Source organism: Siniperca chuatsi, linkage group LG3 (genome assembly GCF_020085105.1).
Source record: "Siniperca chuatsi isolate FFG_IHB_CAS linkage group LG3, ASM2008510v1, whole genome shotgun sequence".
NCBI classification, from domain to species: domain Eukaryota; kingdom Metazoa; phylum Chordata; class Actinopteri; order Centrarchiformes; family Sinipercidae; genus Siniperca; species Siniperca chuatsi.
In genome coordinates, this window is record NC_058044.1 from 5,093,138 (window position 1) to 5,112,342 (window position 19,205).

At 40.4% G+C, this 19,205-nt stretch overlaps 1 protein-coding gene across 3 annotated transcripts in view; it reads left to right on the plus strand.

Annotated features, from left to right (window-relative positions):
* The window catches only part of elfn2a (extracellular leucine-rich repeat and fibronectin type III domain containing 2a), a 243,497-nt gene that overhangs the window by 213,268 nt on the left and 11,024 nt on the right, over positions 1-19,205 (plus strand). For all 3 annotated transcript variants that reach the window (XM_044189672.1, XM_044189673.1, XM_044189674.1), the window contains one exon: positions 18,172-18,713. In XM_044189672.1, coding sequence (XP_044045607.1) covers positions 18,510-18,713 — 204 coding nt within the window. In that variant the 5' untranslated portion in view covers positions 18,172-18,509. The remainder of the gene's footprint in view (positions 1-18,171; positions 18,714-19,205) is intronic.

Below are 19,205 nucleotides of genomic sequence, written 5' to 3' on the forward strand. Positions count from 1 at the left end.
TCAATTAATATTGAGAAGACAAAGAAAAACACACAGCATCGGCGGTTCCAATAGCAAAACAGTTCTTTCGAGTGGCAGCAATGGGAAGCAGTGGTTGACGTCAGTGGGGAGAGAGACTCAGCGGCGATCTTGCTCTCCTTGAAGAAAACAGTCAGTCCGTGTCTCTTCCTTCTGCAGGTTACGGGGTTGTTATGGGGAATAAACGATCAGGATCCAAGGTGTGTTCAGCAAACACAAAACAATCTAGGAAAATAAAAGTTCACATGATGTGCCTTCCTGTTGTAACGGGGGTTACAGTGGAAAAGATGGCACTAGGCTTCATAGATGTGATGTCATCACAGCTGTGCGCCGAGATTTCATGCGCTGTATTGCACGTCTAGTCTGGTGTTTAGATTCAACTGAGAACTCTCGTCAGTCTTAGACCTAGGTGTGAATTAATGGCTGTGGGGACGTTCTACTGTCTGTCCTTTTGTTTCTCAGTTGAGCCTCTTAGTGAAGGCTCTAGCTTTTCCAGGTAGGCCTGTCTTTGTCTCTCACACGTGGTGAGGTGAGGCCCAACAGTAAGGTATGAGAGTAATAGGGTGTGTGAAATCTTTCAATAGAGTTTGTCTGTGCTCGCCTAAAATGGCAATGAAGCAGTAACATAGTGCTGCAGAGAGATCACATTACACTTTACGTACCAATATTAACATGTAACGTATTACTCTGGTGCGCCTGCAGGTATGTGGTGAAAAGCAAATTTACTTTGAAAATGGATCAGTTAGTAAAGCCCAAATTGACATGACTTGACTTTAAAGTATTCAAAATAAACATGTAATTGATTTAGAAAGGGTTAAATACCATGCAGCCTAATATTCTATACAGGGCTTTGCAGGGCTTCCTTAGTTTAAACAGACATATTTGCATACAGACAAAAACACACCTTCAGTAATACAAATACTCACACTCAGCCATGTGTATACTAGTATATATCTTAGAAATACAATTACAGACACAGAATATATTCATTCCCAGTACACATTCACATACCGCTTTATTTATTGGTCTTACTTGAGTGAACCAGTTTATTTTACTGGGCTACAGTACAAAACAATCCTTGGAGGGAGAGGGGAGGCAGAGAAAAAGAAAGCAAGAGAAGTAATAGACAACAGAAAAGAGGAGATGCAAGAATGAAATAATTAGGTAAAGCAGTGTAAGTCATAAGTGAATTATAAATGTAGAAAGAACATGCAAGAGATGTGAAAAAAAACCCAAAAGGTAGAGAGGTGTCAGGGTAAGAAATCATCGGGATGACTTCACAGCTTCTCAGCTCCACTGGTTTGCTGTCATCTCCTTCTGTCGCTCAGTCCCGCTCTCCATGATGCCCTCCTCACACACACACACACACAGAGTCATGTTTCCATCACTTTTGGGGACATTACATTGACCCTACCCCTAACCATAAGTACTACTTGCCCAAACCTAACCCTTTACCCTAACTTTTACCTAAAACTCACCCTAAGCATAAATCAAGTTGTCACCCTAAAATCTAATGATTTACATTATGGACACTTGCATTTTGTCCCCATAAGAAAGGCGAGTCCCCACAATGTGACTGTGTAAACAGCTTTATGTCCCCACAATAATACCCGCCCACAATGACTTTATTTAAATATAAATTCTGCGCAACAGTACCAGAGAATACAAATTGATTTTCTCCTGATGCAAAAATATTTCCACACATAGGAAGTGCACCATATATCCATATAACCCCCTTTCACATACCTTTCTCTCTCTCACACACACACACAGATAACAAACCAATCAAACATCAAACAGTCAATCAGAAGCTCAGAGCCAACAATGAATCTCCTCCAAATCCCCACACTACCATGAAGGTCTTCAGGTTATCAGTTAGTTCATAATTAGCATGTTCCACCCTGGGCCGACCAGCCAGCAGCATCTCCATGTTCATGATAACATCTGTCCACCCCTGACCAACCTATCTGTTTTTGATGTATCTATTATCTGTTTGTAATGGACAATTCATTCATTTTGGAGGTAACATGAATAATGTAATGAGAGGATTTTTCCTTAAGACTGATAGCAGCCATGTAGCCAAATAAACGTCTCCTCTGACCTTCTCACCAGGTACAGTGGACCGATAAGGGAGCCAGGGTGTCAAACTAGCTGTCAGAAGAACCACATTTCAGGGTGCACTGGTGGCCTAGGGGTTTTAAGGCACCCACCACAAATTGCAATGTTCATTTGAGTCTGGCTGGAGGCCTCTGGTTGCATTTCATTCCCTATCTTTCTCTCTTCTCATTTCCTGTCATCTCTTTACTGTTGACTATCTAATAAAGGCTCAGATGCCCAAAGAAACACTTACAATCACATTTCAAGCATCTTAAGGAATATACCGTTTGCTTCAAAGAAAAGTATAGACACGTTTATACACATGCATTTACATAGTATACTGAGCACTAAAACAATTAAAGGCACTTTAATTTTCACAAATAATGTGTGCAAATCATGTCTGAATATGAACAAAGCTGATGTTGATAATTTGCAATATCAGACTTAAAACAGAAACAACTCCACCAACTTGGAACAATCATCACAAGCATATGTCAGATGACCTAAGAGGTCTGATAGATTCATATTTTGGTCAGGAGGTTGGAAAGGTACTGAGGAGCAAGACAATGTAGGAGAAGGAAAATTGTGTAATCAGATCTTAGAACAGGTGTAAGGTGATTGTTAATACTCTGCTGACTAAACTGAATTCAACATAACTACAGAGTACAATCCTCTGTATCACTGTAACAAAACCTTCATCAATTGCCTTTTTCCTTCCTGCTAAAAAGCTTTGTTGTATCATAGTTGCAGTAAGATGTCACACCAGTTTCTTTCCAGTAAAGTTAACTAGGTCAGTAACGGGTAGGAACCCCCCTGAAACCTCTCAACAGCAGGAGTGACATTCATTAATAGAAAAATGTACTCGTGGTCATCATCCCATTGGTCAACTAGATTCTCCACAAACACTCACAGACCTCATCGACAATCCTGGACAGCATCAGAGGACCTGGAGTTGGTGACGTCCCTCAGCATGTCAAATAACAACCAGCACCACATTGGCAGAGGACAGGGTTACAGTCTCCAAGAAACTGTTGTAAAGCAGTGGCTCTTCAAAGATCCCCATCCCAGGATTGATGTCAGATGCATGTGTGGCCTTCAGAGTCTGCCAAGCCTGAATAACAGAAAAAGTGAAAGTCCAGTCTGGTCTGCCTCATGTGACTGCAGGAGCAGCTGTTCATTCATTACTGGATGGTCAGATTTCCTCAGGAGTAGCAGAGCTGCATCCACCCAGCACAGAACACAGCAAGTGTACAGCAACATATTGGTTGCCAGGACCTGATTAAAAGTCCATCCAGGATTCTGTCTAATACCCAATCCTATCCAGTGGCAGAGGGAGGAGCAGGCTTCCAGTTTGAGTCGATTGCAATTTTTCTTACTGAAGCTGAACCAGGAATCAATATAAACTGAATAAATGGCTCCAAAGTACGGAAAATGCAAAAAAAAAAACAACCTCAATTTTGATCAGATATGACGTGCATTCAACAGATGCATACATAAATTGCATAACTGATGGTATTTTGTAATTCCTGACCAAGCACCCACTAATCTCTGTCAACAATCTGCCAACATTACTACAGGTAGGAAACCACTCTTCCACCGCCAGGTCTGTTTTACATATTATATGGAGGCTGTCAGTAAAAATAGTAATCATGAGCTAATCAGATGTATGCATACATGTGACAGGTGTGCTGTGAGGGTTTGTGGAGTTTTGTGAAGTGAAAAGAATAGCTCTGGCCTGTCATAATGTGAACACCCACATGTGTAAACAACAAGGTAGAGGGTAGTGAAGCACTCGAAACTTAGCTCTCTGGCATCAATGAGCTGGACCATAAAGCATGTTTTATTAACAATGAACTGGATCCAATTCTGAACCTTTTCTCAATACCTAACCCTAGAAAATAAAGGAAAGCTGCTGGTATCCAGTGTTTGCCTGTCTAAGTCTGCTGTACTTCTGTGGTGTACTTACTAAAGCACAATCAATTGGTGCCATCAGATCGAGGTGACTAGGTTATTGACAGCTAGGACCTTTCATCTGTATGCCAGCTGGAGACGCCTTTTTTTTCTTATAAGTTCTGTTTCTAAAAATCCAGACCCTCTATACCTTTCCTGCCCTATCTGAGACTGCTCTGCAGACTGGGAGCTGCTCCTAAACTCTCCGCTGCCCCACTAACAAGCCCTCAGTCTTTCGCCAGTTTTACTGGCAGATGAGGCTTTTTCATACACATCCAGACTATTAATTAAACCCTGGAGGGAGAGAGTAGGAGAAGAGAGAAAATAGTACAAGGAAAGTGTCCTATGTGCTAAAGTCTGAGAGAAAAGGGAAAACAAGAGAGCTGCACTTCAGTGTATGAGACGGGGACAGTGAGAGCTAAGTCATATGATATATGTTCAGGCAGACCATGTAGAAAGATTGAATAAAAGTTTTTGGAGGTGGATTTCACATGAGGTGTGCAAGGGAGAAAACAGACAAGAATGCAAAATACTTCAGACACAGCAGGAACCCAAGAAAGATGGGTAGCTGTTGTTCGACAGCATAGTAGCTCAGCTGTTGATGGTTAAATGGGAGAAGAGATGGAAGGAGATATGTTGATGCCAAGGCACAGAGAAGAAAGTTTTCATGAGGAATAGTGGAGAAAAGAGAAAAATTTAGAGGAGGAGGAACAGCACATCAGAGGAGGTGTCACGAATCTCAGGGCCGAGAAAGTGAGGGAAGAGGCTTTCATGGAAGCTGTAGAGGGATGAAAGGAAAAAAGAAGAGAAGAGAAGAGAAGGCGTAGTGAATCACAAGGTCAAGATGTGAGGAGAGAGGGAGGTGCAAGAAGAGTGAAAAAAGTAAGACTGAGGAGAGGTAGATTCACCTAAATTGAGGCAGAGATAAAAGAGTATTTTTTTGAAAGCTTTGAGTGAATTAAAGAAATTGAAGAGAGTAGAAGTCATGAATTGTGGGACTAAGATGCAGACATGGGGGTAATTATGGAAGCTGCAGAGGAATGAGAAGAAAAGCAAAAAGGAGGAGAAGCGAATACATCTTCAGATCAAGATGAAGGATGCTGTAGATAACAAAAAAAAAGGAGGAGCAGTGAATCTTGAGGCCAAGATGAAGAACATTCAGGTGTTTATGGAATATACAGAGGAATAAAGAAGAGAGAAAAACTAAGGTGATCTAAAATGAACCAAAACCATGATGTCAGCCGTCAGGATGAATTGTAATTATTTTGATGATCCCTTATCTTTTCATCTAGCACCATCATCAGGTCAAAATGTGTTCAGTATTTTGGTTTCTGACCGAACGACCTTCCCATCAGCCTCAGCTGTACTTTATGTTTAGTGTGCAAATTTTAGCACTCTACCATGATCACCATCTTAGTTTAGCATGTTAAACATTATACCTGCTGAACATCAACATGTTAGCATTGTCATTGTGAGCATGTTAGCATGCTGACATTAGCATTTAGCTCAGAGCACCACTCTGCCCAACTACATCCTCACAGAGCCGCTAGCATGGCTGTAGTCTGAAGTTACTATTATTTTGAATGCAATGTTTAAAGTATTCAAATATTTTCCATTTGCTAGAGGTCTCATGTTTCATCATGCATTGACAGATTTCTGTGCAATCATATTCATGAGTAGATGAAACAGTTGAGTAGTATAATATGGATCAAATCTGCTTCATTAAAAAGTTTGACCTGCCTTACCATTCAATTTCCCTTTTTATTTTATCTTTTGCTGTCCATTTTTTGTTTCATCACTTTTATTGGCAATGTTCAAACAAATATAGTCTGTTTTGCCAGCAGCTTTAAGACCGGTTTGGAAGCCAAAATAATTAGTCTTTCTGTTTCTGTTAGCTTTACAAGTTTAAGTTTGTACCTGAAGATGCCCTGCTTGTCTGTCTCTCTCTGTATCTACAGTCACTTTCCCAATTAAATTGACTTCAGTTCCAAGCTGCTACATTGGCATGAGATGAAAAATATAGAATTCTGAAAAGGTTTGCCATCATTAAAACAGCATGATAATTCTTTCTCTCAGCTGCCAATAAGCATAGCCTGTAGTCAAATGTGACCTATGTCACATCACCACATTGGGACAGCAGTTCAGTGGTTATTAAATCTGGTGGTTATGGAATCTGTATATCAAAGCTTGTCCACTTTCACATTATTCACTTAACCACCTTCTGGGCACTCCTATCCTTTTGCAACCATGCACCTAAAGCCCTGCAGCATGCCTAATGCTCTGTATGTTTATTTCCTGATGTAAAACAAAGTTAATTTCTAATACATGTTAAAAGAACAAAACAACGAAAATGTATTGTTACAAGAATTTGCAAGTGAGGGCATAGACTGCTTTGTGAGTGCAACCTGAATCATTAGAATGGAGCTGCAAGATTACAGAACTTCACAACAAAATAATTGAATAATTAAGATGAGTCAAAGGATTTGTGTGCACAAGGTCTGAAGGTATCATCCAAGCAGATGGGCACAATCAAGGCTTGACAAAGGGTGATAAGAAATAGCTTTAATGTGTTCAGTTTTAATAGACACCCAGTGCATCTAGTATTTGTCATTTTAAACAATGATTAGCACCACACATATTCTTCCTGTTTTATTTAGAGGAACATACCATTTTTATAAAGGCCAAGTAGGGCAGCCCAGACACTGATGGTTAAGTTTTTAATAGTAATGAGCAGACACACAAAGAAATGTATGAACACAGTATCACATACGAGATTCCATCATGTTGCTTTCTTTCAACGGTATGGATATGACCATCGGGTGCACAATGTTCTTTTTTTTTTAATGTATAAAAAAACAATTATCCTTCACGGTACAGCTGTATCTGTAATAACTGTTCTGTTTCTGATATGAAAAAAATCTCATTGACTACTCCCTGACAAAAGTCTGATAGTCTACCTCATTTCAAATCTTGTTGATAACAATCTTTGTAAGTGCAAGGGCATTTCTCCAGTTCATATCCTAAAGGAAACAAAATAAAAGAAACATAGCATATAAAGCATATAAAAATAATGTGTCAGCTGGAAGACCTCAAAGACTATGGCCTGATTTTTTTTTCTCACCACACCAAACAGAAGGACACAGAAAACAAGTTTTTGAATTCGTTTTTTGTGAAAGATAAAGTATGCCAAAAATTTAAAAGAAGGACTAGTAGAAGTATTTTTATGCTGGTAGACAGTCACCTTCAAACACCTGATGCACATTTGACAATAAAGATGTGCTCCACATGTGGACATTTTTAAACACAAATGCTTCTGGATTGTTTCAGTCAGAATTTCACTAACTGTGAAAGAGACAGTCCAGCATCCATAATTCTGTTTGTGCTGTTGCAGATGGGAATCTGACCAAAAAATATGCATCTAAGTAGAAGCTGCCAATGTCCTCAATATACCAAACACACTCTGTTGGAAACACCAGAGCTCACAGCACAGCTTCCGCCTGACGCACTTTGTTCTCAGGCTGATGTTCCTGCTGGTCTTTTTACTTCTTTTTGTCGAGGTTATGTTGGGTTTCTGCTTCCATAGTCCTTAGCTGATTTGTCTTTCTACATCTGTGTCTGCTTATCTCTCTCTCTCTGTCTCTATTTTGCTCTTTTGTTCACACAAATGCATGTACTTGCAAACACACCACCATTTCTCTCTCATTTTGTCTCCCTTCTCTTCATAGTCTTCACAGTCATAAGCATATGGCATGCTTATTGGCATTTTCATGTTTACACAGCTCTTGTGTCCTATCGCTCTCTTATTCTCTTCTTATTACTACCTCTTGTCCTTTAGTATAGTCATTACTTATCCAAGGAAATTCAACTGAGCACTGACTCTAAGTAAAATTTCATTTCACATTACTATGGTTACATGCATTCCATAGTGGAAGCTGTGCAACCACAACCTTTAACTGGCTGACTTCAACACAGGTGGTGCCTTGCTCGAGAGCAGCTTGACAGGGATTGTTGTAGTGGAGGGTGAGGTTTGAGTGCAAAGCACCCTGCTGCTACTGCTGCAATTTAATGTAGATAACAAAAGGGGCTCCGGCTGTTTTCAGTTTAGACCTGTGGTGAGGCGTGATGTGATGATGATGGTGAAGTGTGTGGACATGCTGCCCTGCAACAGTTTGAGTTGTTGATGCCCCTGAAAAGATGCTTTTTTTCCCAGAACTCACTACCTTTCTTGGCATCTCAGTTCCCATACCTTGATGTCTTTCTCTTGTTTGTGATAGCTCATCATTTGGTTTACTTATATTGCACATTGGAAAAACAAATGATTAGCAAAGAAAAAAAATTACAGATTTTAACTGGGATTGTGGATTGCATTAGAGTAAAATGGTCAGAAGATCTAAGTTGCCCAAATGGTTCCACTTCAGCATATTTTGATAAGCCCTGAGGGCTGTCTGGGCTTCTGTTGTGCAGTGCCAGGTAACAGAGGCCAGTGCAGGGAAGATACTGTATAGCCTTTTCTGTTGGCACTAGTGAGGAGTCTTGTGGTGGAGCTGCCAGGAGACACAACTGAAAAACTCAGTCCTTCGTGAAGAGAGTTATAAAATTCAAGACGGGGAGAGATAAAAGCATGTAAAACAGTCACCAGATCCCTAATTGAGTAGATTTTAAATTTGCAGTAGACCCAAGATGGGAACAACTACTACTTGCTGGCTTTTGTTTGTCAAGTTTTACAGCTGAATCAAAGATGACACTAAGGTATTTTTGTATGTGTATGTACAACAGATGGAAGCAGAGGAAAAGCGTCTACCTCTCATTTTGGTCTTGCTTTGCTTGATCTTTTTTTGATTGCCTAGAAGATTTTAAATGATGGATGTCTAAAAAATAGACAACCTAAAAGGACAGGCATCACCCAGTCTCAAAGGAAGGGTTATGTTTTCTAAAAATAGAACAAGGAAGTACTATTTTTATTTTTTTGCATGTTTGTCACACTTAAATGTTTCAGATCATCAAACAAATGTAAATATTAGTCAAAGATAACACAAGTAAACACAAAATGCAGTTATTAAATGAAGGTTGCTATTATTAAGGGAAAACAAAATCCAAACCTACATGGCCCTGTGTGAAATAGTGATTGCCCCCTGAACCTAATAACTGGTTGGGCCACCCTTAGCAGCAACAACTGCAATCAAGCGTTTGCGATAACTTGCAATGAGTCTTTTGCAGCGCTGAGGAGGAATTTTGGCCCACTCATCTTTGCAGAATTGTTGTAATTCAGCCACATTGGAGGGTTTTCGAGCATGAACTGCCTTTTTAAGGTCATGCCACAGCATCTCAATAGGATTCCAGTCAGGACTTTGACTAGGTCACTCCAAAGTCTTCATTTTGTTCTTCTTCAGCCATTCAGAGACCCAACAACAACATCCGAAGAACTGCAGGCCTCACTTGCCATCTCTTTTCCTCTCCTCCTAATTCATCTCAGACAGATGCAGTCTTGTGAGGAATGATGTGTTTGCATTTGTCGCTGCCACACATTTAGCAGGACAAGACAAAACACCTCAGTCTGTTTAAATGCAATTACGGTGACTGACTGATTCTCAACATGCACCCCATCGTGTCCAGTGTGAATCAGTGTCTCTTAATATATCATGTTTCTGTGTTTGTGTGTGTATTAAGGAGTCAAAGTGTAGATCTAGCTGTGAATATACCTGCTGATTTGATTGTATGTGCACACTTTTTCCCTGATGATTTTGACTTGATGATGATCTCTGGTTGTGCGACAGACCAAAGGCATCACTTCGATTCCTCTGTCCCTGGACGACTTGATTTGTGACAGCTCAGTTCTACAGTGCAAGATGCTCGTCTGCAGTCAAAGTGATGACTTTGCTGACAGGTTGATGCTTGAGTACAATTGGCAGGACACTGTATACAGTATGTAGTCAGATGACAATGGAGCAAACCTTGTAGACAATATTTTGTCTTGTCTTTCCCTTTTTTGATGCTTCAGAAAATAATTTGTCAGATATTTTCAAGTAAATCGAACCGCACTAAATGACAAAACAGTCAATTTATGTTTAAAAAACAAATCCCCCACATGACTGTAATAGAGTAATATGGGATATTCCTGATCCACCACATCTGTGTTTGAGGTCTGATTAAGGTAAGGGAGACATTGCCTTTGTTGTTAAAAGAAATTACATGACAAATATTCCAAATTAGTCCCCCAGAAACACACATGCAAGCGTTTTCTGATGCCCATATCAGCAGGACAAGATCACTTGTCAGTGTCTTCCAAAACCATTACAATTAGTTAATAGTTATTTAGGTTAAATAACATTTTCTCTCACTTGTCAGGAAAATCAGACTTTATTCATGCATACAAGGGATTTGTTTTGGTAAAAATAAATAAATAAGATAGCAATAAGAAAGAATTGAGATTAGATAGCTAAACAAAAGCTTAGTAAAGCAGTAGTAAGTACTTAAACATTATACAATAATACACAAATACTTGTATATTGCTTTTATGTTTACAGAGGAAGTCAGGTTCTGTGTGATGGGTCATATGCACATAGTATGCAAAGATATGCAAATATTCATAGTGTGCAGCAGTACAATGCAGCACATTATGCATATTGTACTGAAAGTATAGGGAATTGAGGATATCAAGGAACTGTCATGGGTGACACATTATCAGTCTGTAGTGGTGTGTAAGTGGCAGATGAAATGTAAACATACGTTCTCTTAAGCATTTACACAAAATGCCAATGTACAAATTTTTATGGCGAGGACAGTCTGTCAGATAACTATGGGGATAAGTGGCAAACCGTTTTGTCATGAGTGTACTGACCCTTTAAATTGGCAGTCATCAAGGAAATGTCAGTTTTCAGCATGTGTCAAGACCAAACTGTGCAGCATTTCAATATACTCATAAATATCCTGAGCAAGGCACTGGGCCCTGAGCTGCTCCAGTTGCAAAGAAACGGATGGCACTGACACTGGACAGCGGCGGAATTAATGCTGAGGAATTCATTCATGCTACAATCCCTCATTCGCTAAACCCCCCCCCAAATTCTGTTTCTTTCTCTCGCTGCCTCCATACCGGGGCAAGAAGTGCTGCTCCCACAGAGGGCTGTTACTTCTACATACCTACTGAGTAGAGCTGGGAAGAGCTTCTGCATGGGTTTTATAAGTAATTAAGACACAGAGGTATAGCAGACATGTACACACACACACACACACACACACACACACACACACACACACACACCAGTGGCTGGAGTATAGAGCTGAGAGCCGGTGGAGCCAGGGAAACAGACGACTGCTGTAGCTCAGGAACTGGTGATTGCAGCAGCTGGATTCAGCTGCATCTCCGCAGGAACAGGAGTGTGCTGCAGCTCACGAGATTCAGGAGGCTGCTGCAGCACAGGAAGTTCAGGAGGTTGTGGCTCAACCGGAGCAGGAACAGGAGATGGTTGAGGCCCAACCGGGACAAGAGCTGCCGGTGATCCAGCAGAGGTAGGACATGATTGTGGCCCAACCGGGACAGGAACTGGTGCCCGCCAGGGTACAGGAACTGGTGTCGGCCGGTCCACAGACTGGGGACCAGGCAGGAGTAATGAAGGCTCAGAGGCACTGGACAGCTGTGAGGACGAGGAGCTGGCTGGAGTAGGCCTGGACCATACAGACATGGTGGCAAGGTGACCCAAGGAGTGGTCGTGTTGTCTGACATGAAGACCAGAGAACTGGCTGCTACTGTGAGGACCTCCCCGAACCAGGTGGGGTGCCCAGGTTTGGGTCTGGAGCCGGCTCAAGACCTGCAAGTACCCAAACTTAACCAATTGGAATGCAGGCTGGAGGCTAGCTAGCAGGGAAGCAGGTTGACGATCAGGGGTGTCAATTAAGTCCTTAGCCTACTTAGGTAAGGAATCCCTCAGTCAAGGCTGACAAGACACTTACTTGCATGCCATATTCAGAGCTGCTTGTCTGTCCTCATTACAAGGGGCATTAGGAGGCAGAGCAGGTGCAGTTCAATTTAATGATTTAATGATAAACACAAATGGCTTACATGGGTAACAGGCAGGCAGTGGTCAAAACCAGTAGTCCAACAGGCAAACATAAATCCAAAGAACTGGCAAAGATAATCCAAAAAACCAAAAGGCAGGCAGGCAGACAGTCCAGACCGAGGCAGTAAATCCACAACACACAATGCACACAGATGAAGACAAAGACGATCTGACAAAGAGACAAGGGAAGCACACAGACTAAATACACTCATGTGAAGGGAGACAATCAGGACGGAGAAAACAATCAAAACTGGCGGGAAAAGCAAACAATGACAGGAAGCAAAACTACCAGACACATGAGGAGAAAAGAGCATTTAAAAATAAAACAGGAAATAACAAAACCCAAGACCCAAAACCATGACAAATTAAGTGAATCATACATCATTGCGAAATTGGTAACGTTTAATAGCCCATCCAAGGACTTAAATGGTCAGTTCAGTTGGACCATTTATTTAGTAGAAACTAGTTGTAATGGAAATATTCCACAGCAAGATTTGAAGACTATCGACAGTAACCAGGGCAGTGTTTCTGGAAAAATATTTTGCTGCTCAGTTTTTTTCAAAAATGTATTTCTGATATTTTGAGAACCCCAATTTAAAGTACATTTACCTCCATGATCTGCTTTCAATATTTGATTTAATGTCCTGTGCTACAATGTGCCTTAAGTGTGTTTTTACTCCTCTACGATCTTTTTTTAGCGCTCAGTAAATCAAATGTATCATTAGTAAGCTTTATGGCACTGTGTGTGGGTAGGAGAGTCATTAAAAAAAAACTGATTCCTATGATGTTAAGAAAATAAATGTTGTGAGTAGCATTATGTTCAGCAGTGACATGCCTGGTTGTTGATGCAACTGAACCTAAAACTTCCTAGTCTCTAACGTTGTGCTGTCCCATGATGTTCCACTTGTATAACAGTTTATGTTGGCAAATCCACCTAACTTTCACTTTCAGCCGCTGAGTGTTAAAAGCACTCAACAGCTGAAAACTTCCTCTCTGGTCTGCTCTCCCTGTGGGAGTTTGTCTGTTAGACAGCAACAGATGTTGCATCCACTCTAAAAAAAATCTGGAGAGAATTCAATGTACAGGAAAGAATGAGAACAAGAGATGGGATATGTTGAGCTGAGATGGAGGAGAGAGTGGGCTGGGGAAAGTGGAAATAAAATAGAAAATCAGGAATAAGATTGATTAAAGTTGCTATTCTATCAGTTGTAAACATCAGTGTATCGCTGTTATTTAATTTAATTAAAATTCACAATTTTTATTTCAGAGTATTGTTTGAGGATGTGTTCCTTCAAAATTAACCTGCAATATTTTTGTTTAATGCAGCTATAGCTAATTATTTTTTACTGTGCCATTAATTATAAATAGCATTAGCAAAAAGAAAAACTGTATATTCATGCACCATTTATTATTAAGTCTCAAAATATATAGCTTTTAAATAAAAATAAAGAACAAGATGATGTAATTGCAACAGAAAGAGGAAGATGGGGCCAATGGAAACCAGGGAAAGTAAGAAAGCCAGAGAAAAATATTTAGTCTCCACTTCGTTTTTTTTCTTTCACTAGTAGAAAGACATGAAATAAATTAACCTGAGAAAATCAGAACGAGAAATGGAAAGAAAGAATATTCTGTATGCACAGGATTTGAGTGAATGGTGTAGCAGCTTCATGAAAGGTTGAAAGGAAAAGAGAAGAGAAAGAAAAATGGATTAGAAGGAGCAGTGCAGCAGCTTTGAAGGTAAAGCAGGCAGGCTGGCTGGTTGGCAGGCTGGAACGCACAGATAGTGCTAATAGGCATAATTCTCTGCTCCGCTTCCATGGTGCTTCCCACACTGGTTCCTGGCTGGATGACTGAAGAGCCGACTGACTGGTTGGCTGACTCATGGATTGGCCTGCTGTCTGGCTGACTGGCTAGGTATTTGATTGGCTGGCTGTTGGGCCTGTGGACTGACGGACTCGACTGATTGATTGGCTGACAAACTGAGAAGCTGGCTGGCTGGCCGCCTGATCTTTGGGCTGTCTGCCTGTCTGTCTGACTGACTGACTGACTGACTGCTTGCTTGACTGATGATGGTTTTCCTGGATGAATGGCTATGGTCTGTTGTATTTCTGAATCACTGGGTGTCCGCATGACTGGTTCACTGACAAACTGAAAATATCAGTTTGGTGTCATGTTCCTTAGCACTTCCCTCTTTCTGTACTATATTTGTCTTCTGCCTATCTATCTGTCTTTCTTTCTTTCCCACTCAGTGGAGAGGTTCATGATCTGGTCTCCAGGTTAGCTGTGTTACTCTTGTCTTTCTTGTTAGTCCTCTCCTCAGCTATTGCAGCTCAGACTCTGGGCAGAGACATGATTTCAGTGAACACCACACCAACACACACAGACCAACTTCATTCGTGAGGACATTGTATCGATTGGTTCTTTTCCCTGAGGGAAAATTATTTTAACCATAACCACTAAATCTGGGATCCCAACTCTTACCCTAACTTTAATCTAAGCCCAATTCTAAACTTAACCCTAAAATCACATATTCATAGTACCTAACACACTAACACAATGGTTTTGGTTCAGATATGTCACCAGATGACAGTCCCCACATTGTGACCCTTGTCCCCAGATTCCCCTTACAGTACAGAAAGCATTTTTTAGCACTCACAATAATACCCTAAAGCAAATGTTGCAATTCCCCTTTTACTGATTTGTTCAGTCAGTATAGTCACTTTTGTGCATTTTTCAGCTTTTACTTCATCTCAAATTCCCTTGAGAAACTTAATGAAGTCGTTCTATTTTCTGTTCAATTGTGCTGTCAATCAGGCCCACAATAGCTGTGTCATGAATGGAACAGGTGGATAGAGTTAAGTTAAAATGGATAAGACAAGGAAGGTGGCAATGAGCAAGCAAGTGAACAAGTCAAACTATATATCTCTACAGGGTTTGCACTTCATTAGAATGCAGATGACAGTCAGTCCTCTGTTCTAGGGCTTTACTTCCCTATGCTTCTCTAATATTAGCTGAAATCATTCACCCTTGGGTTGAAAATGGAGCATCCAATAACTTGAATGTTTAATGCAAAAAAATGTGTGATTCTTTAATTATTTGGAAGGTAATTGTGGATCATAAATTCCTGACCATTCTTGCTTAAAGGAAACCTAAATGTTGAGTTTTAAGCTACAGAAGATGGTTTGTATCTTGAAAGTTGCTAGTTGGAATCAGTTGAAATGCATAACTGCTCAAAATGTCAATTTGTCCAATGAGTTATGACTAAAGACTTGAAAAACACTCAGCCTTGCTAACATACTAAACTAAGATGGTGGACATGGTAAACATTGCACCTGCTTAGCATCACCATGTTCATATTGTCGTTGTGGGCATGTTGGCATTTAGCTCAACTGGAGTGATATTTTTGTAGTGACTGACTTTCCAGCACTCACATGTCAATCAAACAGCGCCTGTGAGGTTTTTGATATTTTCTGAAGATGATATTGTAGTTTTTGTGCAAGTGTTTTGTCAACTATTGATGTAGTCATATAACATTGTATATTATTACTTTCAACATCACTTTGAGATCTGTAAAATCCTCATTTATCCTGTGATTTTCCAATGAGGACAAAACATACTTGTATTTCTCAGGGGGCCTTCAGCCCCTCCTGGTCTTACTTTGGGAACTTTCCATTTGCTTCTGTGACCTAACATCATTAGTGTTGTTTGTCAGATGCAAAGCTTTAATTAAAGCCCAGCTATCAGGGATAATAATTAAACACAAAGAGAGTCTGATTTAGAGAAGAAAGGGAGGGGGAAAATAAGGCTGTCTCTTCCTCTGGCTTCGTGTCAAAATAAAACCAATGGCAAGAATGTGATAAAAGCAGTGAGGAGGGGATGTGATAGCACACAAAAGGTGTCAGGTTGTGTTTTGGCGATGAAGCATATTCATTTGTGTTTCTAGTTGAAAGGCAACAGAGATAAGCAGGCTTAAAACAATGCAGGCAGAAGAAAGTAATGGACAGAAAAGAGGAGTAAGAATAAGACAGACAAAAAAAAAAAGAAATACAGATAGAGACAGAGAGGGATTTAGAGACAGGAGTCTAACCCAGATGATAAGGAGTAGTGTGGTCAGGATCATTAGAAACTTGTAAATAAAAAATACTGTGCTGATCTTAGTTGTGACTGGACTCAGCAGTAAACAACTAGCTTTCAAATTAGTCTTGACTGACTCATCTTTCATGTTTGTAGAGCACAGTAAATACCATGTCAGGCTAGCAGTCATGTCTTATCAGATATGCTGTAAATATGAGCTCCCGACGGGGAAAACAGCCTAACGGTAATCACAAGCACGGCGCACAAATTTTTTGTGGTCTCCAAAATCTTCTTAAATTGCAGAAGTTGGCCAGAGGCTTTGTTGGTACATTCTCTTACCCTAGTGAAAACAAGGATACGGAGGATTGTATCACTACATCATATCTAGACTTGGAGTTGTCTTCAAAGAGTGAGAAGAGAAGGAATTCAGAAAGAGAATGGAAGAAGGAGAATGATGATATCAGTGTGAGTGTGGCAGTTATGATTAATGTCCAAATTGTTGCTTGATAAATAATTCAGATTGCTTGCTTCTTTTCATCACGGCATGTCATGAACTAATGCTTACATTCACACACATGTGCTCTACTTCGTAGCAGTAAAATCAGTGGAATCAATCCGCTTTGAAGCGAATACATAACAAATGATTAATGAATGACTTAATAATAATTATCAGAGTGGGAAGGGGTTACTTTAACCGTTGTTCCACTGAGCTAAAGCTGTAAATTGCTTTTTTGCTGGGTTTTTATTTAACACGCACATAAAGATGACAACAGTGCTGGGTCAAAGGCAAATTGAAGGCCTGTGGTGGAGGAATTGAATTGTCAATATCAATTTCATGGAACAATTTGAAGAGAGGACTGAGAGCTGCTCGGGATGTGGTGCGACAGAAATGAGAAGTGACTGGGAGGCTAACTGAGGTGCAAGTCAGGACAGAGGATGAGAAGGAAGAGGAGAAGGAAGACAGGCTATTAGGGATGGGCCAGTTTAACAGAAGCATCCAATGTTGGCCATTACTCCTGAGTAGAGTGGGTTACACTATGTCATTGCTTCATTTCTTGCAGCAGGTTATATTTTCTTCATCTGGCTGAGACAGCCTAAAAAGGACAGAGAGAGAGAGAGAGAGAGAGAGAGAGAGTTTAAGAAGAGTATATTACTCAGTTGTTCTTACTATCAATTCCCTGTCATTCATGTCTTGGGTAGATAACTTTTCCCTGGGAGGGAATCAAAACTTTGGAAACAAATTAAAGAGTCGGGGCTGTGGTGATGAGATACATAATATTTTATGCTGGATTAGAGCCTAATCCATGGTTAATCCCCTGAGAAAGGTAAATAGCTAAATGTCAGCTGGTATCCTGTTACAACATGCAAATTACAACAGCCCTCCTCTGTTTTCCACTTAGCCCATCTCCCCGTTTTCACCCCCATATAACTGTAGCTATTAAATTTTTATTGTTTCATTATGTACCTCAAAGTTGAAATAATAGAACTGCAGCTGCAAACTGGCGAACCTCGTAAACAATGACAAAAAAACAAAAGAAAAGCAGCGTTGCTATCATAGACTTGACAATTTCCATTTCTATTGGTGCATCATATGCTAATGTCTGAACAAATTTTTTCTCATATGAGGCTGTTATTTTCATGAACATGAATAATTACAGAACATAAAAAGCCTGGTTTCATTTGAAAAGTCAAATATATTTCTCTGGGCTTTATTAAGACTTAATGAAATAATCATGGCAGTTAATGGATTTATTACTGTGGTGCATTACCTTGAAGGGATTGGGTTGCATGGGTATTAGATTCATATACCTGTTTTTTTTGCACAGTGCTTTTAGAAATGAGACCTAAACTTAATTAATTCAAAACCATCTGAGGTATGTGAACTGTATTACAATTTTCTGCCTACTCTTAATTATTGTGTCATTATCACTATTAATGTTAATATTCCCCCCCCCCCCCCCCTCTCTCTGTTATATAGGCCTTCTGCCTTTCACTGAGAGAGAGTATTTCCTCATCTGTGTTGTCAAGACGTACAGTTGTCAGGGGCCATGAGTAGCTGCTGGGGTGACAGTCTCCAAAACCCTTTGACGTGGAACACCTAAAATGGGGACAGGACTTGCTGCCATGCTACAAGCTCAGCTCTAATCACCGTGAAGACGCCCATCCGTTCACCTTTCTCTCTACTTAGATTTGGCCTGCTTGCCCCTGACCTGCACCCTTCTTGGTTTGAAACTGCTGCTCGCTGCCTTCCTCCCTTCAACTCCTTTCTTTTCATCCTTTCTACTGAGGCTACCTCAAACACTCCTGATCCAAACCATGGCCAGCAGACTCCGTTTGTCCCCTCTGTCTCCCTCCTTGTTTCTCTCCCTCCTGCTCCCTGCACTGTTGCTCCTCCACTTGCCTGGCATGGTAAAAGGGGACTGCTGGCTGATAGAGGGGGATAAAGGCTACGTTTGGCTGGCTATCTGCAGTCAGAACCAGCCTCCATATGAGACCATTCCCCAGCACATCAACAGCACGGTCAGTATGAACTTATCTACCAGTAGGCCTTTTATACCACCACAGCCACCTCTATTAAACTGTTTGCCTTCATACACTCTGAGCTACGATGGTGTCAGCTAAAAACATGCCATATTTGTGACAGTGACTTTTGGTTAATCTAATTGTTTGTTCACAGTATAATTCGTGTTTATTGTATGATTCTGATGGTTGTGATGGTAATACAGTATTCATAATGTAATTGAATCATTTTTAAATACTAAAAATGCATTTTGCATATTCTTTATCAAATAGTTACAAGGTTATATTCATGTATCCAATGACACATGTGACAATAGCAATGATGGCTAAATTATTACAGAATGTGACTGTGATGATATTATTAAAGCTAATAATTGTTAAATAGGTTAAATTGGAGGGATCGAAGAGACACATCAACAAAAACAAACTGTTGTTTTTTGGAATTGTTGGCCACCTAACTATGACTGGCTGGGACAGCCAACTGTATATATA